Source organism: Drosophila subobscura, chromosome A, assembly GCF_008121235.1.
Source record: "Drosophila subobscura isolate 14011-0131.10 chromosome A, UCBerk_Dsub_1.0, whole genome shotgun sequence".
NCBI classification, from domain to species: Eukaryota; Metazoa; Arthropoda; class Insecta; order Diptera; family Drosophilidae; genus Drosophila; species Drosophila subobscura.
In genome coordinates this window covers 14082197-14108533 of record NC_048530.1, presented here as the reverse complement: position 1 = coordinate 14108533, position 26337 = coordinate 14082197, and the positions used below count along the sequence as shown (strand labels likewise).

General features: G+C 47.9%; 6 protein-coding genes across 7 annotated transcripts; 5 read left to right on the top strand and 1 right to left on the bottom strand.

Annotated features, from left to right (window-relative positions):
- Nucleotides 1-139: 139 nt before the first annotated feature.
- On the bottom strand, nucleotides 140-23201 carry LOC117903424 (protein gone early). 2 transcript variants are annotated; one of them, XM_034815439.1, is made up of 11 exons: nucleotides 22994-23201; nucleotides 16570-17022; nucleotides 16121-16471; nucleotides 15890-16054; nucleotides 2581-2844; nucleotides 2369-2520; nucleotides 2188-2315; nucleotides 1566-2126; nucleotides 1371-1493; nucleotides 789-1292; nucleotides 140-737 (listed from the first exon to the last, which is right to left on the bottom strand). In XM_034815439.1, the coding sequence occupies exons 2-11, from the start codon at nucleotides 16901-16903 to the stop codon at nucleotides 650-652; spliced, it is 2670 nt and encodes an 889-aa protein (XP_034671330.1). In that variant the 5' UTR covers nucleotides 16904-17022; nucleotides 22994-23201; the 3' UTR covers nucleotides 140-649. The 2 variants fall into 2 exon arrangements, with proteins under 2 accessions (XP_034671330.1, XP_034671331.1); XM_034815440.1 differs by having other exon boundaries at nucleotides 16121-16456; nucleotides 22994-23200.
- Nucleotides 3946-5219, top strand: LOC117903427. Its single transcript, XM_034815449.1, has 3 exons — nucleotides 3946-3967; nucleotides 4036-4804; nucleotides 4868-5219. The coding sequence occupies exons 1-3, from the start codon at nucleotides 3953-3955 to the stop codon at nucleotides 5167-5169; spliced, it is 1086 nt and encodes a 361-aa protein (XP_034671340.1). The 5' UTR covers nucleotides 3946-3952; the 3' UTR covers nucleotides 5170-5219.
- LOC117903433 lies at nucleotides 7643-8693 on the top strand. Its single transcript, XM_034815456.1, has one exon. It carries the CDS (start codon nucleotides 7697-7699, stop codon nucleotides 8453-8455), a length of 759 nt encoding a protein of 252 aa, XP_034671347.1. The 5' UTR covers nucleotides 7643-7696; the 3' UTR covers nucleotides 8456-8693.
- LOC117903434 lies at nucleotides 10818-11727 on the top strand. The gene has a single exon (XM_034815457.1). It carries the CDS (start codon nucleotides 11014-11016, stop codon nucleotides 11677-11679), a length of 666 nt encoding a protein of 221 aa, XP_034671348.1. The 5' UTR covers nucleotides 10818-11013; the 3' UTR covers nucleotides 11680-11727.
- LOC117903437 lies at nucleotides 13605-15825 on the top strand. Its single transcript, XM_034815461.1, has 3 exons — nucleotides 13605-14548; nucleotides 14657-15446; nucleotides 15515-15825. The coding sequence occupies exons 1-3, from the start codon at nucleotides 14534-14536 to the stop codon at nucleotides 15778-15780; spliced, it is 1071 nt and encodes a 356-aa protein (XP_034671352.1). The 5' UTR covers nucleotides 13605-14533; the 3' UTR covers nucleotides 15781-15825.
- Nucleotides 23202-23975: 774 nt separating the features above from the next.
- On the top strand, nucleotides 23976-24852 carry LOC117894206 (transmembrane protein 256 homolog). The gene is made up of 2 exons (XM_034801123.1): nucleotides 23976-24570; nucleotides 24630-24852. The coding sequence occupies exon 1, from the start codon at nucleotides 24023-24025 to the stop codon at nucleotides 24545-24547; it is 525 nt and encodes a 174-aa protein (XP_034657014.1). The 5' UTR covers nucleotides 23976-24022; the 3' UTR covers nucleotides 24548-24570; nucleotides 24630-24852.
- Nucleotides 24853-26337: the final 1485 nt, after the last annotated feature.

The following is a 26337-nucleotide window of genomic DNA, read 5'->3' as shown; positions in this document are numbered from 1 at the left end:
GATCTAAACATAAAACAGCAAGAAAGTTCACGGTTAAGTTTGGGTTTTTGCTGAGTAAATGCAGCGAATGCAAAGCTTAAATTCAAAGAAAACACATTTGATGCTTCTCCAGTCTCTAAATGCTTAGCTTTAAAGTTCATTGAAAGGTTCATTCAGGCTTTAATTGTTCGCAAATGAAAATTCATCAATCTATACAGGGGGGGGCATGCAGAGTGCTTAGCAACTAACTAAGATTAGTGTTTCGGCCCTAAGCTAGGTTCGTACTTAATTCAAGTAACTCTCAATGTTCTCTCAATGTTTTCCAGTTAGCAGTAAGTGCGGGGGGGGATGCTGCTCCAGCCTCATCGCTTGACAAGGTTTCGAATGAAGCTGAACGCCAGACGGGGGGGCAGTTGGTGAGGTGATGTCAACGGTGGCTAGTCACTGTCAGGTCTAAATCCTTTGTGTTTACAACTAAATTAGCTTAAACTCTAGACTACAATCTAAGGCGATTCTCTGCGTGTGTGTGTGTGTGTCTCTGGCAATGTGTGGGAGTAAAAAAAAATAGTACAATAAATATTTGTAGAGGGTTTTCTTCGTCTTCTCGTTGCTGGAATTGTACAACAAATCATCCACAGTCGCTGTGTGCCTGGGGACGATCGAATGGGTTTCAGAGCAAGTTGGAACAACTCGGCTCGGACACGGCACAGTTGGTGGAGCGTGGCAGGAACTGTATGTGCTGCCAGGTGGCATTGAATCTGCAAGGGCCGAGCATTAGCGGGAGGAGGGGAGAGAGCTTGTTGGCTTACAGATATCTTTCGGCCAGCTGCCGCTCCACATGCGGCTTTATCCTGGCATAGTCCTTGTCCGCCACCGTGGTGCTGCAATGCTGCTGCATGTAGGCGAGGGTGAAGAGCTCGTTCTCGTTGAACGACCTCAGGCCGGGCACGCGCAGGCGTCGCGTGAGGCCGAGGGCCTCGTAGGTGTTCCCCTGATCGATGCCCGAGCCCTGAATGGCGCTGCCCGCATCGATGGCGCTGACAAAGCTGCTCAGGGCCCGCGCCGCCGTCCTCGCCGCACCCAGCGTCACGTGGAAGCTCTCGAGGGCCGTGCTGGACAGCTCGTTGAGCTCGTGGGTGAGGCGGGGCGGCTGGCCGCTGGCCAAGCAATTGACATCCGGCTGGGCGTAGCGGATCTCCGGCACGGCGTCGCTCAGGTCCGAGCTCTGGTCGTTGAACTGCAGCAGAAATGTGGGAAAGTTCGCGATCAAAGCCTCCAGAATGTCTGTGCCAATACGGGCAAAGTTGACGGCGCTGTGCAGTGCAGCAAAACGAAAGAGACAGCATGAAAAAGGGGGACAGATGGAGATGGAGCTGCGGGCTGCCACTTACACTGGATAGCGATAGTCGTAGTAGCTGGAGCTAATCAGGACCCGCGACACCAGCAGCATATTCAGCTTGTTCGAGTAGGCAATGGCCTGTGGATTGTCCCTCGTGTACATCTCGGAAACAATGCTAAGCGAGGGAGAGAGATGCGAGAGAAGGTCTTAGTGGGAAAGTGAAGAGAAAGCCAAGTCAGACACATACACATCCAGCATGCCGAGCGGCTTCAGCTTCCTCTCGAGCCGCGTGCGCCGGAACGTCCAGATGGACTCCAGATGCTCCACGAAGTACAGATTGTTCAGCATCAGATCGTTGTAGTAGTCCTTCAGGTAGTTGGCCTGCTCCAGCACCTCCCCGGGTATGCCGAACTGCAGTCGCATCTCGTCCAGCTTCTTTCTGAGGAACTGCCGCGCGGCGCTCTCCAGCCAGCTGGCCTGCTCCAGCGAGTCCTGCAGCTGGTTGCGCAGGCTGTAGAACATGAGGCGCAGATACTCCTCGCTGGCATGGGTTTCGTTCATGCCACCAGCCGCCGCAGGGCTGGCTGCCTGCCGCTCGAACTGCTGCTGGGGCGGCTGCTGCTGGAGCGCCTCGACGGCAAAGGGCAGCCAGTCGCGCACCACGCGACTGCAGACGAGCCAGCGCGGGTAGCTGGCCGTGCGGCCATAGATGGCATGGTCGAAGTGCTCCGCCAGCGTGCGATACTCCTTGGACAGGTGCGGCAGCATTTGGCGGGCCAGCGACCAAACGATGAAATTATTGATGGGCCTGCCGAGAACAGAAGCAGAATTTGGTGGCTGCTCGAGCACTTTGCGGGGGGCAAACTCACTTCTTGTCCGAGGTGGAGAGCAGCTCGGAGAGGGAGTGCAGCACCTCCACGTCGCGCACCAAGACCTCGGTGTCCTCGGTGATCCTTGTGTTCGGAAATATGGCCTGCAGCGACTCAAAGATTGGCAGCTGCAAAAAGGAGGCTGTAGGAGATGAAAGGAGAGAGTTTTGGCTGCGCTTACCGATGGTGCTTTGGTCTTCAAGTCGGCCAAACGCATCAACCTGTTCAACTGCCGCTCTCCGCCGGCCTTGGCATCCTCCATGTGATTGACAATGCGGCGCTCGTAGTGGAAGATATCATCGGCAAACAGATCCGCCTCGCGCGACACAATACCTGCGCGACATGCAAACATTCAAGTGGAATCTTGGCGCCTATCTGGTGCTGGTGTCTCACCCATATTGATGGCGAAGTCGCGGAGCAGCAGCTTGTAGCCTCTGACCACATCCTCGTCGGCATCGGGGCCATAGAAGTACTTGTCCGGCAAACCAATCTCACCCTCGTCGACGGCAATCACATAGTCATGCGGGTTGCTGTAGCCGTTCTCCACGCTGATGCGATAGTAGGGGAACACTCCGTACTTGGCCTGCAGATGCACCAGCGCCCGCTTGTGCTCCCAATACTGCAGGCGATTCGCATCCCGGAATAGCTGCCAGCCGTCTGCCAGAGGGGGCAGGGAGGAAGGGAGAGTGAAGCGTAATTAGTAACATGCGAAAGGTGGGGGTACGGGTACGGGTACGGGTACGGGTTAGTCGGGTCATGGCTGGAAATCCCCTGGGATGCGATGCTAATCGAAAATTCCCCCAAAAAGATTTCAAATATCAAATATTTTACACACACACGAACACACACACACACGCACACCATTGCACATGTGTGAATCGATATTTGTATCGATTTATGGCAATTAAAAGCGCTAAAATGTTTGACTGGCGCTCAGTCTTCGCCTGCAACCATAAAAATGATTCCAACCAAATAATAAATAATATAACAAAACAAATGGGGAAATGGTGGGACCACAGTGGATGGCCTGGTTGGTCGGGGAATACTCTTTGCACATGGATTTATTCACTTATTTTGCGGTGCATGAAGTATGGAAATTATGTTGGAAATTGTACGGCGAAAGGTTTGCCATGGGACACAGTTTTGGTTGGGTAATCCCAACAGGGGATGCTCCGGGCAATCCTAACTTCAAGCTTGATCTGAGCGCAAAATATGAAAACTCTTGCCAGACATTTGCCAGTTTTCAGGGGCTAGCAATGAGGCACAATGTGTCAGGAATTTGCAGCTTTGTTGCAGCTCGATCAAGAACGCTCCGGGGTACAGCCCTAATCAATATCACTTTTGGCCACTGGCTTCCCTGCAAGTTTCATCATTCAGCTGATGACATCGCAGACATAGAAACTGATTGTGGCTTGGGTCTGCCGCCCCGTCTGTGTACATCAGCACTTAGCACTTCGGGAATCAAAGCCCCAAAAACAAGAAAATCCATCGAGTTGGCAGCTGCTGGAGGTGCTAGCCGGATTTTGTAGTTGGATTTGGACGTATCTGCGGCTGTTATAGTTTTTTAACGATTTATTGCAAACCACTTTAATTAACTTCAATTAAAAGGCCACCAGTGGACGTCCGTCCGAGCCGCTGCGGTATAAAAGATGACAGCTGGACACGGAGAACGCATCAATTCAGTGCAGCAGCTCCAGTGCGACAGTTGTCCGGCGTTCTCCCCATCTCCCACACAGCACAGACATCCTCCCTCCCGTTCGACGGCATGAACCAGTTTGTGGTGAGTTGAAGTCTGCAGCATGATTGGCATTCCGTTCTGACGCACGTCGTCGCATCCTCCATGCGCAGATCTTGGCCTGCCTGGCGGCTATTGGCGGCGCGCTGGCCGCTCCCCGTCCGGATGTCTCCCACCTGGGCTACCGCTACCAGGCTGGCGGCTACAACGGCAATCTGCCCAGCTCTGTGGTGAGCACTCCGCTGGTGAGCAGCTCCTACCAGCCCACGGCCGCTGGCACCAACTACTTCAGCTCGGCGCCCTCGATTGGACAGCTGAATGCGGGCGCTGGCAGCTCCGGCTCCTCCTCGTTTGGCTATCAGGTTGGCAGTGGCAGTGTCGGTGTCGGTTCCGGTTCCGGCATCGGTTATGGTGTCGGCTCTGGCATTGGCTTTGGCGGCTCATCCTCGAACAGCGACAGCATTGGACTGCAGGGCCTGCAGCCCGGTCCGGCCATCAACTACAACGAGCAGGAGTCGTACATCAGCCACCTGGTGAACTTCCAGCCCGCCCAGGTGAGCAAACACTTCTACGTGCACACCGCGCCCGAGGACCACGACGAGCAGCAGATCGTGCGCTACGTGAACGTGGGCAGGCCCCAGAAGAACTATCGCGTGGTGTTCATCAACGCCCCGACGTCGACCACCAGCAAGGCCAAGATCATCGCCAATGTGGCGCCCGTCGAGGAGAAGACCGCCATCTACGTGCTGTCCAAGAAGTCGAATGCCCTGGACGTCAGTGCCGAGGTCGTCACACAGCGGCCGGTGGCCAACAAGCCCGAGGTGTTCTTTGTCAAGTACAAGACGCCCCAGGAGGCGGCGCATGCCCAGCAGACCATTCAGGGTGAGTCGCGGAAGCACACAAACTGCCAGCAAGGATCATCGATCTAATCGTTACTCTCCACAGCCAACTATGACGCTCTGGGCGGCGCTTCTGAGACCAGCAACGAGGGCATCATTCCCGTCTCATCGGTCATTGGCAGCCTGGGCGACAATGGCGCCTCCGGCGTTGTCACCGATGCCACTGGCGGCCTCAACATTGTCGGCACCGGCGGTGTGCCCACCCTAGATGCCACCTACAACAACAACAACAACAACAACAACAATGTGGGCTTCGATGCCGAGGGCAGTCAGCGCCAGGTGATCAGCACCTTCAACGGCTCCAATGCCCAGGCCACATACTTGCCCGCCAAGCCAGTGCGCAAGTAAAGCAAATCATCGAAGGCTTTCATCCCACACACACGCACACACGCACACACACACACGCACACACACTGCCAGCACACACCAGGACACGCCCCAAACGGATACCCGAACCCTGCACCACGCGGAATTCTAGGCAGAGTTCTGCAGTTGGCGCCAAACCTTTTGCGATTTTCGATTCTAATTTTTGTATATTGTATTTTTTTTTTAATAAAACTTAAGCGTTCGTATAGGCATTCAAAAAATGTAACAGAAAGCGAAGTACATTTATATTTTGCGGAGAGATTTGTGGTAGAGTTTTGGTGGAGCGACCACCGGCAAAACTTGCACAATCGGCAGGGCAGGCCCAAAGAGCGGCAGCCTCCAGCTGAGACAGTCTCAGCCGGGCCAGTGGACTGGCCAACTCGACATCACTCGGAACCACGCAATGGATGGGCAATGGGCAATGGGCAGGCACAGGTAAATAAATTAGCGACTTAGACTCGGAATTGATGATATGCAAGCGGCCAAGAGCCAAGGTCGGCCGGCCCATGCCAGTGCAAGTCGGCGGCGCATTAAAATACCTTCGCGTATTAGATAAATAAATAAATACAACAATATAATATTTGTATATTTCTGTGGCCGCCTCTCTCGACAGAGTGCCCCGCGACGGCGCCAACAAATTTATTATCAATTACAAACGCCCAAAATGGATGGCAGGCAGCACTACGAGTATCTGGCATCGGGCATCTATGCTGGTGTTTCGTATCTGGAGATCTGCATATCAATAGGGGCGGCTCTGCCTTAGCATTAAGATAATCACACCTACTAAATAAAAACGCTGCGACGGACGGTAGCCGCACCGCGCGCAACTTTGCAAGACTGAAAAATGAAACAGCCACGAGATGGGAGATGGGAGATGGGCGATACGCGATGGGAGACACTGAATATTGCTAGATCTTCTGATTTGTCCCTCGATTCGAATTTCTATTAACTGTCAGCATCAATAAAATGTTACATAAATTTCGCAGGCGGCACCGTGGGGAACTGATAAATATGGAATGCCTAATTGATAATTATCATTTTCATTTTGTTTGGCTTTCCATAAACCACGGGCGGCTCGGCTCATCTGATATGCCATCTACAAACTGCTAATGGCTAAATTAGTGAAGCTCCAAATGGACACAGAATGCATTGCCACACGCACTCAACATTGATCATTGATCACTGATCACTGATCACTGACGATCCGCATTGTTGTGCAGTTTTTATTCGTTTATGTTCTGCCATCAATCTGCAGCCCATCAACTCAGCCATTACTCAAATTCGGAACATCTTTAGCTCCACATTTGTCCAGCCGAATTATGTTTTGTGGGTTTGCATTTGGCCATATTTATGGCACTCCAAGGCGACACCCGACCACAATCGCCGGTGAATGTCTCACTGAGTCATCGATTGAGGCGCTCGGCGTCACCATTTATGGCGACGATTGTTGTCCAACATTCGGCTGGGAAAGTCCGCCAAACGAGCAGGAAGCCCACCACCACCAAGGTTCAGTTCAAAGTTCCACAGCAAAAGTGGAAGGGAAGTGCAAATCTTTTGTTTGCAGCTATTACGTGCAGCAATAATTAAAAGTGAAGAAGGGTTTCAATGCATAAATTACACTAAATATATCGAAAGTACTTTCCTTTGACTAATAATTCTACAAGCACCAAAATGCACCACCATGAGGCTGACTTCTTAGTGTCCAAATGTTTATCGCTTCTGGGCGCATAAATATTCATTGACTGCTCCGAACTGTTATAGATATTTGCTTGCAAATTAATTGATGATCGAATAGGCCCGGCAAAACAGTCACCAAAAACCCAGCAAACTTGTTTGTGGGGCCGCCTGTGCCGATGATCTGGAGACGAGCAACGCTGGAGGTGTTCCGTTTAATGAGATTCACTCCCGGCCACAAATGAGCCTACAGGCGGCCGGACAATGGATCGATTTTTGGAGATATATTTTTAGAGAGATATTCGCCAAAAAGTCCAATCCATTGTGGCCCCAAGGCGAACGCAGTCAAGTTCAATGCCAGTGGCAAAAAAAAGCGAGGCAAAAAATGGCAAAAGAAGACTTTTTGGTTGAATGTAAACCATGGCTAACCTGACAGTCGGAGCCCGAATAAAGCGCATCCGCGAGACTGACTGAAGACTGAAGACTGAAGATCGTTCTAATTTGAATAAATTTTAGGTCACTCCGCAGACCAATCCAAACCGAGATTGAAACTGAAACTGAAACTCAAACTGAGAGCATAGGCTCGGTCATTGGAGCATTGAGAGATGCCATCAAATTTGCATAAACTGACGTTGACGTTGACGCTGGCAGAGCAGAGCCAAAGCCCAAGCCCAAGCCCCAGCCAGAGGGCAGTCGGAGCATATATAACCCAAGTGGAGCGGCCACAAATGCAATCATTGCCTCGCAGCAATTCGTCAACGAAGCAACCCAAACACCCCCCGAGGATCACTAAGGATTACCATCAGAAAGCGCAGAAAGAGCAGCAGCAGGGATCATGTTCGTTCGTCCACTCATTGTTGGTTGCCTGGCACTCCTGGCCGTGGCCGTGGCCCAGGCACGCCCGCAGTATGGCTATGAGCAGCCCGGCCCTGGGCCCACGGACATTTTCGTTGGCGGCAGCGGCAACGGCGGCGGCATTGGCGGTGGCGGTGGCGGTGGCCTGGTGGCCATTCAGCCACATCGCGGTGGCGACAAGTACCTGCCGCCGGCCAGCACCACCCAAGCGCCGATCATCAACAAGAAATTCTATCTGGTGTCGGCGCCCGAGGACCACAGCAACGATGGCAAGGTGAAGCACCTGGTGCTGGGTCGCCCGCAGAAGAACTACCGCGTGGTGTTCATCAAGGCGCCGGCGGGCGACAATGCCAACGTGAAGTATTCGGCCGAGTTTGCGCCGCAGGAGGAGAAGACCGTCATCTATGTGCTGTCCAAGAAGGACAACGATCTGGATGCCACGGACATTGCCACGCCGGCACCCACGCAGCCCAGCAAGCCGGAGGTGTTCTTCATCAAGTACAAGACCGACGACGAGGCCAAGCAGGCACAGCACGAGATTCAGGGACAATACGACAAGCTGGGCGGCACCAACGAGTACCAGGAGGACAATAATGCGCCCATTACCTCGGTCATTGGCAGCTTGGACGGCCTCAATCCCGACGGCAGCTACAACTATCGCCAGATCGGCAATCGGCCATCGAGTGGACCCCACGGCTCGCCCAGTGCCCAGTATCTGCCCAGTTTGCTGAAGCATTAATCAACACGCAATCACCACGCTCCTCCCCCCACCCCCACCCCCACCCACTCCCACACCATTATTTCAGTTCAGTGTTGCATAATTTTAAGATTCAACTACACCTTTTTTTTGTATTTTTTGTTTTGTTTTTTTTTGTTGCCAATAAAGTTTATATTTAAAAATGAAAAGAAAAGTCTGCAGAGATTTTTGGCTGGAACTTGGAAATATTTTCCCTATGCGAAATCCATCTCAAAGTCAAAGTACAAAAACAGAAACGCATTTTGGCTTTGGTTTTGTTTTCTCTCAACGATATTCAAATCAGTGGGGCCAAAACGCCAACAGAAATGAAATCCAAATTGGAATCAAAACGACCAAAATGACAATGACCGGGGACAGGGACAGGGACAGGGACAGGGACGGAGCCGCAGCTGCTGTCAAAATGTCCAACCGAAATGAGCTTCAATGAAGTGAGAAATCCAAATAAGCTCATCAAATTTAATTAACTAGTCAAATTGTGTTATATCTGCTGGCCAGGGCTCTTTTTTGGGTCATTAAACTGCCGCTGCATTAACTGCACCAGACTGCGGAGCAGCAGCTCAAATCGGGGGAAAATCCAGAGCAGAAAGAGCAGCGATGAAAACGAGATTCACTCAATTATGATCAGCGAAGCTTCTTTTTATACCCGGTACTCGAAGAGTAAATAGGGTATATTGTATTTGTGCACAAAGTGAATGTATGTAACGCACAGAAGGAAACGTCTCCGACCCCATAAAGTATATATATTCTTGATCAGCATCAATAGCCGAGTCGATTGAGCCATGTCTGTCTGTCCGTCCGTCTGTCCGTCTGTCCGTCTGTCCGTCCGTCCGTCTGTCCGTCTGTCCGTCCGTCTTGTTGAGCGCCTGGATCTCAGAGACCATAAAAGCTAGAGCCACCAAATTTTGCATTCATACTTCTGTGTGCTCACACTGTTACAAGTGTATTTCAAAAAAGAGCCACGCCCCCTTCCGCCTCCGCAAAATGGCGAAAACCTCCCAAATCTACAATTTTGAAGATAGCAGAAAACTAAAAACGCCATTCCGTAGAGAATGACCATATCTATCAGATCACCAAATTGGGATCCAATTGGATCATTATTATAGCCACAATGAAGAAATTAATTTTCAGTGGCCAAACCCACCCCGTCCCGCAGCTTATAGCAGCACACTAGCCGTCTGCCGCTGGCTCTGCCGCTGGCTCTGCCTCTGCCGCTGGCTCTGCCTCTGCCGTGAGTCTGCATTGTGTGGGTCTAGGGAAGGGGGGCGAGCTAAAGGAGCGTGTTGGTGTGAGAAGTGTTGTAGATGTAGATGACATATGAAGAAAAAATTTAAAATTTGACAAATAACCGCTAATGTACAGATGTAGTACTGAGTGCCGGGTATAAAAGTTGTGACGCGTCAGAAGCGTCTCACACGTCCCTTCTCGTTTTTGTTTACATTTATTTCATTTAGCTTTTGATGCCACGAATCCTTCACAATTCGCATTTACTTCTCACTTCTATAGCCAAGATAATCCACATCAAATCGAGGCAACCTTCACACGCGGACAACCAGCCAAAGTCGAGCGACTGCTGGGACGTGGCTGGAAGCCAACTCTAATGGGCTTGGGCTTGGGCATGGGCATATCTCTCGGTGTGGGCCACAATTTTTCTTCATAATAAAACGGAGCATAAATCAAATTAGCTGTACCATTTTGCTTAAATGCGACATGAAAGTGTGGGAATTACGCGTCAATTTATGCAAATCGAAACCAAAAACCGAACAAAATCGAACAACCGAACCAGTCTCGAGTCCGTTGTCCGTTGTCCGAGAGACCACTCTTTCGAGTCCATTGTTGATATTTTAATTGTCTCAACTTGTTGACAACATCGAGCCACAAGCAACAACAAATAAACCCAAGAAATGCTGAAGATTAATCTACAAATCAGCATCGAGGCTGGCCAGAGCCAGAGCCAGAGCCACAGAGCTGCGAGCTGCGAGCTGCGAGCTCCCAATAACTGACATCGAAAATGCGGCTGGCAACAGACTTGCCCCAGAGAGAGAGATCATTGAAGATCATTAGTCAAAAGCGCGGGCGTGTGGCTGGGCACTGGCTATGGCTAACCAATAACCCATCGATCCGATCCATCGATGATGAATGATCTCCACTATTTGTCTCTAGCTACTTAGCCATCCTGCAATTTCAGTTTAAATTATAATTAAATATATTTTTATATATTTCATAACTTGCGGCTGTAGCTTCAGCAACATTGCAGAAATTTCAGTGGCACAAATTTGGTTGAAATCTCGACACAGAGCTCTTGCAACACGCTGCCAGCTCCCTCCTCCTGCCACTGCCACACACATTTTCACGCACAATTAACTGGTTCGTTGTTCAAGTCTTTTGTTTTGTTTGCGCATCTCCTAATTGGGCTGGGATTTTCACAGATTTGCTGGCAAGTCGTTCCGGCAAATCTCGCCGTCGAATCTGGGAGAATTTCTTTTAAAAGTGAACCACACCGGCGATGGGTGGCACAGTTGTTTCACTTTCATTGCCGCGAAATGCTCAGCCTGTGGTGTCTGGTTTTGCTCTCGTGCCTCGGCCTGAACGGGGGCCAGGTCTCGCGCTCGTATGTGCCGGCACCCATACCACCCATCATAACCAAACAGTTCTACAGCATTTCCCCCGCTGAGGAGCCCGAGGAGCTGCAGCCACGCACCAAGCACCTGGTGATAGGACAGCCGAGGCGCAACTACCGCATCATCTTCATACGGGCGCCCAGTGCCAGCAGCGAGCAGCTGAAGTACACCGCCGAGCTGGCGCCCCAGGAGGAGCGCACGGTCATCTATGTGCTGACGAGGCAGCCGCAGGAGCTGCAGGCCGAGGACATTGTGGCGCCCCAGCAGCAGCAGCAGCAGCCGGCGGCGGCGGCAGAGCAAAAGCCCGACATTTTCTTCATCAAGTACAGGACGAACGAGGAGGCGGCCGCCGCTCAGCGCGAGATTCAGACGCAGTACGACCAGCTGGGCGGCAACACCGAAATATCGGCACCCTATGTGGCGCCCGTACAGTCCGTGGTTGGAGCGCTCAGTGCAGCCCAGCAGCAATCTACACCAACGGCCAGTGATGGCAGCGGCGGCGGGGGCTATCACTATCAGCGACCGCAGACCCTGCCCCTGCCCCTGCCCCTGTCCATGCTCGTGGCGCCTGTGAATCGTCTCTACTGACTTCACCAAATCGTTGAATATTCCGCGCCAAATTTGCATTTGGTCGATAAGCAATTGCCACAACAACAACAACAACAACAAAACACACACAAATTGATCACAAAACTTTAGCCGAGCGCGTAAATAAAAAAAAGGTCTCTTAATTACTTTTTGTTGTATAATTTTTGCACAGTTTGTGGTTTTTTTTTGGTTCGTGATATTTGATTTGCGAATTCCTTTTTTTTGGCTCCGAAAAAAGTGCTTTGACCCTGTGCTTCGATTGAGCGTATTGGACTTTGGGCTACAAAATAAGTAAGGTGCAAAAAGCGGAGTGAAAGTGAAAAGAATTCGCTGCGAAAAAATATGAATTTCAAAATGAAACTGCAATGAAATATAAAAATCCTTAAAGAGGGACATAATGAGAGGAATTTGAGTGAAGAAAAACTGTTGAAAAGGTTCTCAAATGAGGGAGACTTCCAGCTGATCAACCAATTAATCTTCCAATAGAGTTTCACACTTTGGAAGCTCTCAAATTAGTTTGGAAATTCAAGAAGCAATTATTAAAATATGTATGGGAAAAAGAGGCTCCAACTTTGTTTGGTTTATAAAATATTTACACATTTTCACTGGCATAATTTGTAAGGATTTCGAAGTCTTCACACGGCACCTGAAATCCCACTGCAATTATTTGCTCATATTTTTGCTGATTTTTTGCACACATTTGTCTACATTTTTCGGGGGCTTCATCTGGATTTGCATAAATTTTGCAAGTCGCAACCGAAACCGAAACAGAAACAGAAACGGCAATGCATTTTTTGTATTTTCTATGATTTGTCGGATGTTTGTTTGCACAGCCAGTTTGACTCCTCATTGGATTTATTTGCATTTGCATTTGCATTTAATTAATAGGATTTTTGAGCGCCAACTGGGCATCAGCTGGACGACCTTTTTTTGATTGGCAGCAGCAACAATTTGGCAGCAATTAATCTTGGGAGATGGCCAGCAGCCAAACAAAGCGAATCCACGCGAATGAAGAAGAAATTTTATGCAAACATTGGCCAGGCCCCAAGGTCGCAGCTGAAGCGAATTATGTGCGGGTTCTAAGCCTGGCCCAGCTATCGCCTTCAAGCTGGCCAAAATGGGTGTAAAAATCATAGCGCAAAACCCTAAAGCCCAGCGATGCCCAACCCAAGCCAAAGCGCATTCAAATTATGGCAATTATATTGAAATATTTCAAGCCATCGCCATCGACAGAGAGACCTCCGCTTGGCGTTTCGTTTTTGTTTGGTTTGTTTTTGGGGTTTGATGTGTGTCCGTCCGTCCGGCCAACTAAAGATAGACCATGACACAAGCCAATCGAAGAGGCACGCATCTCTTTTGGGGCTGTGCTTTGGGGAAAAACGGGGCATCAAAGTTACTTTGAATTTAGATATGAAATAATAGAATTCGCTTTGGAATGTGCAATATAAACCGTTCTCAACCCAAGGGGAAGTGCCCTAAAACTATGGCATCCTGCAGAAACAAAACTCTGTGCCAAGGCGGAAATCAAAGCCCAAGCGAATTAAAGTTCATTAAAGCAAAAACAACAGCATTAATCCAAATAGATATCCAATGGGGCACTGCAATTATTGAAATGAACCAAAGAGCATACGAAATTCCAATTCATTTTCCAAAATCATAGCCGCTGGAGATTCACAAAAGCGAAATCAATGCCAATAAGTCGCTGCTGCGCCTTCGGCCAAGCTCACAAATAATAATGATTCCCCCCATCAATGCTCTTTCTTGGTGTGATTCCGCCTAGTGCCAGCCAAAACATAATCATTATTAGATTCTTGTTCAAAATGCTGGCTTAGTGCGTCATAACGAAGAGGAGAAGGAGACTGTGGCGGAAGCAGCAGGTTCTGTTCTGGAAAAATCCCCCCAAAAGAACACCAAACATGATTGTTGGATGGCTTCTTTTGTGGGCAAAAGCAGACAGCAAACATATCGCTGGTTCATCAATCAATAATCATTGAACAAATGAACGACCGACTGCGGAAAAGTAAGAACTCGAAGGGGTATTTGTTGTGCAGCAAGTAAACAGAAACGGAAAGTATTGGCAGGGAAAGTTGTCTCTAATCTCTAAGAAATTGTAAACAACAAATGTTCACACTGGGGTTTAAAGTTCCCATAAGCAAAAGGACACACTAGTTGGTGTCAGAATAATAGGATGAATCTTGTTAAATGTGAAAATGTTGCATAAAGTTCCATGATTTAGTCAGAATTTCTTAATGCCTCAATTAAGCCTTCCAAAAATAGTTCTCCCTCTTCAATGCCAACAAAATTAAGTTCTTTGTGTGGGTTTTTGCACATAGAAATATTGAAATTATACAATAGAAATCAATCAACATTTCTATGCAAGAAATTTGCATGCCAAATGACGTGCACAATGCGACAAAAATGTACAGAAAATGCAGCCGAATTCGCTGGCGATGTGATTTATGGACAGCAAGCCAAGACAGCGCCAAGACAAGATCGACAGACAGACAGACGGAGAGACAGCCAACAGGTCACATTAAAGGAGGCGTGAAAGAGATGGTCGATGGTGCGGCGGGGGGCACAGCAAACAAGTCAAATGTCAGAGGTGCGACCCACGAGAGACACAGTCAAATAATTGAGCAATTAATTAAACAGCGAGGAGGAGCAGCAAAAGCAGAAACACAAATTATAGAAGCAGCGGAAGAGAGAGAGAGATGGAGATGGAGATGGAGAGGAGTAGGAAAACGGAGAGCTAGATCTGACCAGGGGTTAAGCGGCTACTCTTTCGGGTTGGTATAAAAGGCCGCAAATCATTGACGGGCAGCATCATTAACCCAACAACTGAAAAGCACTCAAGATGCGTCTGTTTGTGGTAAGAGCGAGCCCGCAGCGGATGGATTAGCACCAAAAGGATTATCCCCACACCGCACAGGATCCATTGATCGTTCAACATTCTCCTTCCGTTTTTTTCTCACTGCAGACCCTTTGCACTCTGCTGGCCATCGGCCAGGCCAAGCCCCAGCAGGGCTACAACTATGGCAGCGGCCTCTCTGGCACTCTGACGACCCACAGCCAGGGCAGCCATGGAGGCTCGGGCTTCCTCAGTGCGCCCAGCAACACCCAGAGCGCTGTGGCCTCCTATGGGCCGCTGGGCGCCTTCCAGAGCGCCAGCGTTGGCTCGCTTGTGGGCAGCGTTGCGCCCCAGGTTGGCTACAGCAGCGGCGGCGGCAGCAACTACGGCAGTGGCTTCGGCGGCTCCTCCTCCTCGAACTTTGGCTGCGGCCGCAGCGCAGGCGTCTCCAACTTTGGCGGCTCCACTGGCGGCTTCACTGGCTTCGGGCCCAGCCCGAACATTGGCTTTGGCGCCCTCTCGGGCTACCAGGCACCCAGCTACCAGCAGCAGCAGGAGCAGGAGGTGCAGCGCGGCTTCCAGGAGCCCATCATTCACAAGCAATTCTTCACCGTCGCCGCACCCGAGGAGCACGAGAATCTGGAGCGTGCCAAGCATCTGGTGATCGGTCGCCCGCAGAAGAACTACCGCGTGGTGTTCATCAAGGCGCCGTCCTCGAGCAACGCCAACTTGAAGCTGTCGGCCGAGTATGCGCCCAAGGAGGAGAAGACCGTCATCTATGTGCTGTCCAAGAAGGACAATCAGCTGGAGGTCAACGACATTGCCACGCCAGCGCCCACAGTGCCCAGCAAGCCGGAGGTCTTCTTCATCAAGTACAAGACCGAGGCGGAGGCATCCCATGCCCAGCAGCAGATTCAGGGTGAGTCCAGCCTCAGCCATTTGCCTGCCATCCGTACTTGAATGTGTGTTTGCTCTGCTCCTGATCAGCTGAATACGACAGGATCGAGGGCACTTCGGAGCACAGCGATGGTGGCGTGGCGCCTGCCCAGTCCGTGGTCGGCATTCTGGATGGCGGCGCCCTTGGCTCGGCCAGCAGTGGCAGCGCTCAGTACACTGGCGGCAGCTCTGCTGGCTACACCTCCTCCGCTGGTGGCGGCTCGACTGGGGGCTACACTTCCTCCGCTGGCGGCAGCTCTGGCGGCGTTCACAAGAATGCCCAAAGTGCCACCTATCTGCCGCCCAATGGCAAATAGAAATGGCAAAATCCATGAGCCAATAGCATGAATAACTCTTTTTTTTTTGTATCCCGAAATAAACGTAACGAAGAATCCCCAAGAAGAAGGTCTAGCCGGGGGCACTCACCCACGGATTTGATGGCTCGCTTGAGCAGCAGATCCGACTGGCTCTTGTCGAGGGCATCGATCTCGCGGCAGCTGCGGTACAAGCTGCTGATGGTGGACTCCACGGAGTAGGAGCCCTCCGCCGTGTTGGGCAGCATCGAGATGAAGCGATTCAGCTCATTGAGTTCTGCGTGGAGGGAATCAACGATTAGTAGGGTGAAAGAGGGACAGATTGTCGCGGCAGCGTCCTCACCCTGATACTCATTGTAAGTCTTGTAGTTCCATTCGCCACGCTTGATCACAAAGTAGTCGTTGTCGGCGTAGTCGCTGGCAAAGTTGCCGCACGCCCACTCGTATGTCTGGTGGCACGGACTCTTCGATGTGTTGGCCCAGAGCAGCAGCTGGCGGCTGCTCTCCACGCACTCCCGCTCCAGGCAGAGCGGCGCGCGCAGATAGAAGGGCACATCCGGCCAGAAGGCCAGCAGCATGATGATGATGATCAGCAGCAGGGCGCACAGGCAGGCGGTGGTCACATACAAGATCCTTCGCTTCCGCGACAAACTCATCAACGCATCGAAGGAGCGACGTCCTGGAAGCAGCAAGGCTTTAGCACAAACCACAGACGGCAGATGGCAGATGGATGGAAGATGGGAATGAATTGTGAGTTGATTTCTATGAGTTGATGATGCTGCAGCCACTTACCTCTCAGTCCATTCGCCGAGGGATGCGTGGAGTTGGGTGTATTCGCTGTGGGTGTCCTGCCACCGCCTGCCACTCCACCGCTGACCTCGCTGAGCGCCTCTTGGCGAGCCGCCTCCAGGTCTTTGGGCGTCAGACCCGCCTCATCCATGTGCAGCTTCTGTTGGTTCGTCGTCAGTGGCGCCGTCTCGCTGCCCTCGATCTGCTGTTGCTGCTGCTGCTGCAGCTGCTTCTTGCCACGGATCTCGTCCTGGCTGTTGTGCAGCTTGTAGCTGCGATCATCCACCTCATCGATGGCACAAATGGTGGGCTTGTACTTGCCCTGATTGATGGCCATGATTCTCGCGCTTTTTCCGGCTCGAGACTCTGAACGGGCTCGTGGAATCGTCTGTCGTCTGTCGTCTGTGGAGGTGTCTGCGGCGCTTCCTCAATGCAAGTATTCAGACATTTTCAGATCTGTAGGGGAATGGAAGATGAAAGAAATTATTCACAAAAGTACTCTGCGCATTGCCTCTGATCAGCAGCCCCAACAGACTTGATAATCAAAAGAGATTACCTTGAGACAGTTACCCCTGCCGCTGCCCCATGTATCCCTGCCCTGATAGTCAGGTGTACACCTCCCCCGTTGCCATCCACAAGCATAGACCTTATGTAGAGCATCAGCGATAAGTGAGAATTGCCCCACAGAGCGGGCGCAGATAGCAGCCACTTGATGGCGCTGATATAAGTATTCTATGTACATGGAGGCAGTATGTACATATGTACATACATTTTGATGTACATAAGGACAAACATAAGTATTGGAGATCAGCGACTGGATGGATTGCATGCATTCTTCTGCCCAACATTTGACTTCTTTTCAATTTGTAAATTGACAACAATTGCCGGCAATTTGCACTGCGAAAAATATGTCTTCTACTCTGGACCCGGCTACTCCGGGTCTCTCTGGTCTCTCTGGCCTCTCGGACTCGGACTCGGTCTCGATTCATGCATAAATCTTAATTGAGATCCGCGCACGTACAATAATTAAAAATGCAACCGAAAGTGCAACGAATTAAAGCAGGCTAATTGATAATTACACTTGAAATCTGTACATATTTTAGGGCGGGGAGATGTTAACAAGAACATCTAATCTCTTCGCTTGGGGGAAATTTGTGCAGCGAAGAAAGTTCATTCTGGTGGAAGTATTACCCTTCCAGATAGTCCAGATACAGATCGTACCGTTCCGTTCTGGCCTCGCTCCGCCGAACCGCCAGCGCCGCGGAAGAGTACGTGGGCGTCACTTGTCTGTGGTTTATGTTCGGCTTTAAATAGTTATCGTTTTTCTATTCTATTTTTCTATTTTTCTATTTTCCTATTTCTGCTTTCAACATCAGCTCTGGCATGTAATGCTATAGCATGTTTGTCATTCAATCTGTGAGAAGTGAACACCCACACACGGCACACACAACAGATCGGATCGGAATGGAACGGAACGGAACGGAACGGAAGGTTATTTACAATGGAAAACTGGAATGAATGCACGCGAGAGCTCGAGCGAGCGCATCATCATGGCCGAGCCGGGTAGTACATGAATCATAATTAAATTAATAAGAAATGGCGCACCTTCGACGCTTTGGTATTTCCTAATTTTGTACACTTTAATCATGATTCTGCCAAGCCAGGGCAAATCTTTTCTAGCGATAAGTTCTGGTCAGTCTGCTGTGCCGCGGGGATTTAAACCAGCACGAACAAACACACACATGGAAATATATGGTAAGGGCAATGAAAAGAGCCATTTCATTTGTTTTATCTTATCGCTCTGAGATTATTGCCTAATACATTGTTCATTTTTAGGCACCGCTTCTAAGGCTCTTCCTCCCCACTCTTCTGCACCTCTTCGAGATAACTTTTGCTTTGTCGAGCAACATTTCAGGGTTAGCATAAATCAAGTTTTATGTAATATTCAGCTATGGATACTTGCATATGGATTTAATTAAGGCACACTCAAAGATATACAATATTTCAAGTGGCTTGTGGGTTAAGGCAATCTCTGGGGTGTATGGAATCGGAATGGGAATGAGAATGAGAATGAGGCCTATCTGCGAGTGTTGGGCAATGACGAAAGCGTGTGCTCTGTCAGTGGCAGCGTATCAAGTGATAAGATCTTCAGAAGACGCACATAAAGATAAACTGCATGATAATGGGGTGAATGATGACACACTCAGCTGCACCCAAAACCTACAAAAATAGGGCAGTGTCTCCAGCTAATTATAGTAATTTCCGTCATAGTCCCACCATTATTGGTTGGCAAATGATACTTTCAATTCATTAGCATCGCATTAAAGTTTAATGTGATTGTTTTGGTTGATATTTTAATTTGCTTTTTAGAGTTTTACCAATTTGGGTTGAGTACATTAACAAACAAAAAATCCCTGATTAACGAAACTTGAGTTGTGGAGCGACTTGTATCCGCTTTTGCCTGCATTTGTGGGAGCGAGCTCTAAAAATTGGTCTAAATAATTTTATTTGTTGCCTAATTATTCAACACATTAATTTTTTATTTAATCTACTGTTTGTATTTGCTGCTGCAGTGGATTATTTATGATTATAATATTTATCTGGCACACTCCCAAATATCTCTCTTAATGTTTTTTCATTGTAAAAATATTTAGAATTGAGCTAAGAATTTTTCCCAAATTTAAATGGAGCAGAATCAATGGAAAAATCATTCAAAGTACACTCGGCATGCATTTAATAGTGGGATAGGTTTCAGGTTTCCACAAACACCTTTTTATTTATCCATTCATCATTTCTGTTTAGTCAATTTCCGCATTACCAAATCGGTTTTTCCTTTCACTTGTAAGTCATATTTACATTTTTTGGCGCTCAAAAGTGCAAGCAACTTTCTTGTTGGCCAACTTAATGGGTCGAGCTGTTGGTGCTGTTGCAAGTGGATTAATGCCGCGGCGGCAGTTCTCCCCAAAATGGGGACACTCGAGCCAGAGCCAAGTGTGTGCAAGCTGCCGCTGCCGCTGCACTTGCAGCACATTGTGAAAGAGGAATAAAGGCACAGAGTGGTGGCTTCATTTCAGCGTTTCTTATCAAGTTTCAATTGCTTTGAATTCAGATTTTTCTCCGATTTCTGCTTATTTGACATGATTCGCCTCATCGCGAGTGTCAGTGAGAGTGGATGGATGAATAAACGGGTGGATGGCACTTGCAAATAATGCGATGCGGCCTGCTGCTGCTGCTGCTGCGTCATTTAGTTGGGGTGGATTCTGTCGGGCTGTGCGAAGCGCAATTCCCAGTCCATTTCCCTTTTTGAGACGCAGTTTCATGCAAGGGGGAGGGAGGAGGAGGTGGTTACAATATGGGGCGGGTTGCCAATGTAAAGGAATCTCTTTGGAGTTGCTGAGCCACAGTTTGGGCAGGGGAAAACCCTACTTGGAAACATTTCTGTGTGCCATGATTGAGTGGGCAGGCTAGATATTTTCTTTACTCTTTGCTTATATCAAAACATTATTCATTCCAAGCAGTGCTGTGTGTGTGCCACGTTTTTCACCCACACAGCCAGGCAGGCGGTCTTTCTTTTCCGTACCATATTCAGGCTCTCTTCGCCTGCCACTTACCATATTTGAGCAACAGGCCGCGACGGGCGCGCATAAATCATCATCCACTGCCATATAAATCTCAACAGATAAGAGCGCACCCAAGAAATAGTGGCAATAAATATGTTGACCATATTTTGACAGGCATTAAACCACTTTTAGCTGTACGAAATAATACCGGGGGGTTCGGGGCAAATAGACGTATTAGAGAGTCATCAATTTAATGGCCTCCTGTTTCCGTTTGTAATTGAGTGTTACGGGCTTCCACATTTTAGACAACCGAATCGCGCACGCCGCGATTCTCACCTGTCAATGAGCGGGGTGCTAGTGCTAGTACCCCACCCCCCCACCTGTCCCTCTCTGACGGGCGCGCTTGTAGCTTTAAATTTCATTTGTTTGCCGCGTTCTCCCCGCCTCTCGCTCTGTCTCTCATTTGTTCTCCCCGCCTCTCGCTCTGCCTCTCATTTGTTCTTGTCGCTTGTTAGGAGGTGCTATTGACATTTAATTTGAGTTAATGGCACGCCAAACGACATCGCTGTCGGTGGTGACAGCACGGGCCTGTGGTCGTATTATCAGATGTGTTGAGACCGAGCAGTACTAACACGACTGAGAGCTATCCTATACTAGGTTTTACTTTGATGTGTCAAGCAGTGGGGGGAATGTACATAAGGTACTTCCTGGGCCATTTCCTGGGTAACGCAAACATTGAGTTCATAAATTGCATTCCCTCTCCAAGTAATCTTCGCATTGCTTTGCATGCCACCCACTATTATGCTACAGGGTATGTAGAACGAATAGATTGTAGTTTCTATTGGGCAGCAGCAATGATAACCTTGTCTTGGCCTAAATTCCCTCCCCTCCATCCACCGGAGAAACGTGGATTGCACAATCAGCACATTTTGTTGCTGTTGTTTGTCGAACAATAAATCTATCAACAATTTGTTGGCTAGTAGAAGTCACTTAAACGTTAACAAATTGCAATCCGAAGAGAGTGCTTGTGTGCTGCTTATGCAACTCCTCCTCAATTCGGAACGGGCAAACACTCAGTTCTCCCAGCAGCCCATGAAAGAGCAAATGTTTGAGCTGGGAACATGAGCGGATCGAGGCGGATCGGTGCGGAGCGGAGCGGAGCAGAGTTCTTCTTACAAAACTCCCACGGACAACCAGGGAATAGCAGACAGAGACAAGAGACAAAATGTTTTCTCACTCATATGCAAACCACTCGAGCGGAAAGTTGAAACCGTAAAACGTTTAACGGAAAAAGGCGCGGTTTAGGTTAGATTTTCGATACGGTTTTGTGTGTTGTTGTATACCCTGCGTACTGGTTGAAGCGATGGGAGTACCTAAAAAAACTTCACCGTTAAGTGCATGTATATATAGTAAAGAATTTTTATGAAGATTTCGGTGTCAATAATAAATTCGTTTGTTGCGCAGTCAATTCATAAAGATCGGATTGGTATGTATTGGAATCCTGTATAAGAGGTATTCCCAAGTCGTATACTCTGCTCAGCCACATGTAATTTATTTGCCTCTTTTTTGTTTTCGCTCAGAAACAATGCAGAAAGCAGTAACAAAAGTGCGTAGTGCGAACAAAAGGCAAAATTGGATGCGGGCGAGCGGATAGCGGTAAAAGAGGGTCGGCGTGGGGGAGGCTTTTTCACCGTGCGTGAGCATTACAATGCGCAAATGCAAAAGGGCTTAACGCTGGCAGCCAAAAAATAACAGCGTTGCGCCACTTGCACATGTCCACGACTAACGGTATGCCAAAAGCAGGGGGATAGAGAGAGAGAAACACTCGAAACGAAAGCAGCGGAAGCTGCTGAATTATGAATGAAGCTCTGGATTGGATAAAGCGAAACACTTTTTAATTATAAACAATTTGATTTAGGTATTAAACAAATACCCGTATCAAGGTTATTTCTCAACAATTTCAATGTCAATGCCATTCCCGTACAGTGGGAACATCTGGAAAATCTCTTGGAACGTGCTGCGCTCTGCTGCAGCTGCCCGACGCTCTTACGCATTAATTATGGGAATTTTCGGGAAAAAAAACGAGGGAGAGAGAGAGACATGCTGCTGCACAGGCACAACAGCCAAAAGAAACACGGCGAAGAAAGACAAAGAGAGAGAGGAGAGAAGAGATGCGAGAGAGCAAGAACAAGCGAATGCAATGAATTATCATCTCAATAATCTAAACACTGCAATCACTTTTACAATAAAATCACGAACAGCATGCCACACAGACCTTACCATCTATTTTCAATATCAAATTTAATTCAAAATGCACAGCACAGCAGTAACAAAATTCCTAATAAGCTGTCAGCTTTCCCATTGATCTTTACACCTTTCCCAGGCTCTGTGCCTCGACAGGGGGCAGGGGGATCTGCAAATATTGGAAAGTGCTCGTATATTTCCAGGCGAATGTGACAGATCCAATGATCATGAACAGGTCGACGTGAAAACGAAGTACCTGGGGTGAGTGGAGGAGGAGTAGGAGGAGGAGAGCCATGGGCCAGGAGTGGGAGCGGGAGCAGGAGCGGGTCCCAAGAGCTGAGGTTTTTGCTTTGGTCACTTGCCGAACCGGTTCTGCCGGCATTTCGTACACACACAGAAACACACACAGAAACACACACTGTAACACACATGCACACCCTCTCTCTCACTTTTCCACTTTTTCAACTACGGCTTGAAAGTGCGCCACTGCTCTGGCAGCCTAAGGTGTACACCCGTTCTACATTATCTTTCTCTTTTGTTCATGTTCTGCACACACACACACACATGCTCGAGCGGCCACATTCCTGTTGCAGCAGAAGAATATCTCTTGTGAGGTATTTTACCTTTTTGTTTATAGCTCGATTGGCAACAGTTTAAACATTTTAAATGCACGCTTCTCGCATTGCGCCTCGCACAGCGATTCTACACAAAGTACACCCGAAAAAAATACACACGCGCAATCACAGTAGTATAAGTGAAAAACAGTTGAATTTTTACGCGCCGCGACGATGAGCCTAACTGTTCAAAATATCCCGCTACTTTTCTTGCTTTCTCAATGATTTACTGTGATCAGTGTGACCGCGGATTAATTCATACAATATTCCACATGCTCCTTAAAAAATATACCAAATTATACCCACTCTTTTTCAAAATATACCAAAAAATACTGTATATCTTAAATCATTTTCCTCGACTTTGATCTTCTGTTTAATTTTACAAGCTAGTTAGGACTCTCTGCTTTAAAACTGTAATTTAACTGGAATCATCATCCGATTTTTCACAAGATACATACAAGTGACACAAGCCACCCTGAGTCTAGCTTCTCAAAATATCCCGCTACTTTTTTTGCGTTCTCAATGATTTTCTGGGAACGTGGATTCATTGATAAAATATACCGCGTGACCCACAATAATATACCAAAATATACCCTTTCATTTTCAAAATATACTGTAAATATACAGTAAATCTAAAATAATTTTCCTCGAATTTGATCTTCTGTTTAATATTACCAGTTAATTCGAACTTTTAGCACTAAAACTATTATTTTATCCAATATATGTATCAATTTTCCAGAAGTTTGGCTACTTTTTAAGACTTGCTTTTGTTGGATTTATTATAAAATCAGATTAAAGCTAAAATTGGCAACAACGAAAAAAACCAGAAAACGTAACGTAAGGGGGAATGCGATATTACGCCATTTGTTACAAACGTAAGAGCGAGATGCACGATTTTGAATTTTACTTTTGGCACCAATGGGGGACTGAATAAAAAACAAAGCAGGCGGCTTCAATTATTTTCGAGATCCTCGCTCAGTCAAGCAACAAAATCTGAAACTAAATACTTAAAGAAATAATTGAGAAAAATTGTACAACATGTCGCTGGTGAACACCTTGACCGACATTGCCCTCGAGCATCCTGTGATGCAAGCGGTCATCTCCTACGTTTCGGAACTACTGCACTCCATTGGAAAGGCCACAGAGCAGGGAGAGGTGGGCTCGGTCGTCTCGAAGTACGTCTTGTCGGATGTCACGCTCAACAGCCTGTTCGGCAGCAGCTATCACTTTATCCGTTTGGCTGGCCTGAGCGGCACATCGGCCATTTTGCTGGGTGCCTACTGCGGCAGCGTGCTGGAGGGTATCAAGGATCCCCTGGAGCATATACGCCTGGTGGGATATGCTGAAGGGGCCAGTCGCATCCACTTTCTGCATGCGTTCGCTATGATGGCCATGCCCCTGGCCCACAATCCCGTACTCACGGGCACTCTGATGACCACTGGGACGCTGATCTACAGCGGCTCCTTGTACTATTGCGCCCTGACACGCAAGCGACGCACGCGTATTTACCCCACCATCGGAGGGTTCGTCCTGATAGCAGCTTGGATGTCGCTGCTCATGTAGGATGATGGACTAACGATGCAGCGGTGGGTGTGAGTGAATTTTTGTCTGTGTATCTCCGTAACTAACTTTTGAATCCTTGCAGCGAAGGGGATAGCAGAAGACTATAAGGACACACAATAAATACACGCCAATACATACGCCATAGCACCCCCAACACTTACATTACATATTTTAAATCTTTAGAATCCATTTTTTTGTCGCTGCAGTTCCTCAAAGAAACTGGCACAAGGTGGCAGCACAGGTCGGCTTGCTCACTGACACAGGCTGGCGGCTATTCTATACTTCAAGTTGAATTTGAATTTAAATTCAAACTGGAAATGTTCTTCTCATTATCTTAAACAATAAACTTCATGCAAATAAAATGCACTGTTCTTTATTTTACTTTTACAACTCGACCTTCGTTTTTATTTGTATTTTTAATAGTAAAATTATTCAATTTAATACAGCAATTATAGCAAAAAAAAAGGGGGGTTGGGGGGTATAACGTGGGACACGTAAGGATAACGTAAGACACTCATTAATAAGTACAGTTAATAAATTAAACAATAGCGTATAATTTGGCTAAACTAACTGTGAGCAGCAGGTGAATCCAGGTTAATTATTGCAGTACAGTAGACACTCGCATAGACACTGAACAGTGGGGCTTGCGGGGCTTGCGGGGCTCGTCGTTTATTTCGAGAATTCACTGAAAGCAGTCACCGGGTGGGTGAGCGCTTCTCCAAATGTAGTTTGGAAATAAATGCAAAACTTGAATTGCAGTTAAATTTCACACAAAAAACGTCACCATTCTGGCTTCAGTTTTTAGTTCATTTTTTGTTGTTTTTTATTTTTAGTATTTACACAAAAAAGGGTTTTACTTTTACGTAGATTAATTAGCTCGATTTTATTTTTAACACATTTTGGCGTTGCAACTGCACCAAACTTTGAGTTTGGCAAACACAAATAAATTCAACTTTTCACACACTCATTTGATGTATTTCGAAAACGCCAACAATTTGCCAAGACAAAAAAAAACACTCTAGAGTAGCACCTATAAATTGTGTTGTCATTGCTGCTGCTGCTGCTGCCTAGGGGGCGTGGCAGTAAACAGCTTCTCTGTGGGCAGCAGTGTGCATAGAATTTTGATTCGTTTTCGTTTTCATTTCGCTTACATCCATACAACATATTTATAATCGTAATCGTTTCACACACACACATAGAAGTATTAGCTATGCACTCACACTCATTCGCACTCGTACACACACACATGCACACTCATACACTCTCACTTAGCACTAAGTTCCGCTACTCCGCTCCTTTAGTACAGATTAATATAGCACTTTTAGTTGTTTGTTTTTTACTGTTCGATTGCTTGGAGGCCATTCCAAAGAACAAAAAAATTAAAAAAAAATTAAATAAAATTCCAAAAAGAAAATAAAAATAAAAATTTTAAATATTACAAGTTAAAAAATAAACCTTTACGCATTAGAAAGTTCTTCATGTCGTGACTAGGCAAGTTCTGTTGTTGTCGTTGTTGTTGTTGTACCGTTAAAACACGTAAAGTACAGTGCGCCCTGCCATGCGCGAACCGTTTCGCAATTATCAGCAGAAAGTTCTGGGCAGGCGCACCTCTGCTCATGGCATCTGTTTTCGGTTTACTTGGTGTTTTAGTACATTGTTGTTGTGGTTGTTGTTGTGGTTGTTGTTGTTGTTGTACTATTAACACTCGTAGAGTACAGTGTGCCCTGCAATGCGGCCACCGTTGAGCTGCACCGCTCGTCGCACCGCTTTCAGTTTCCTTGGTGTTTTAG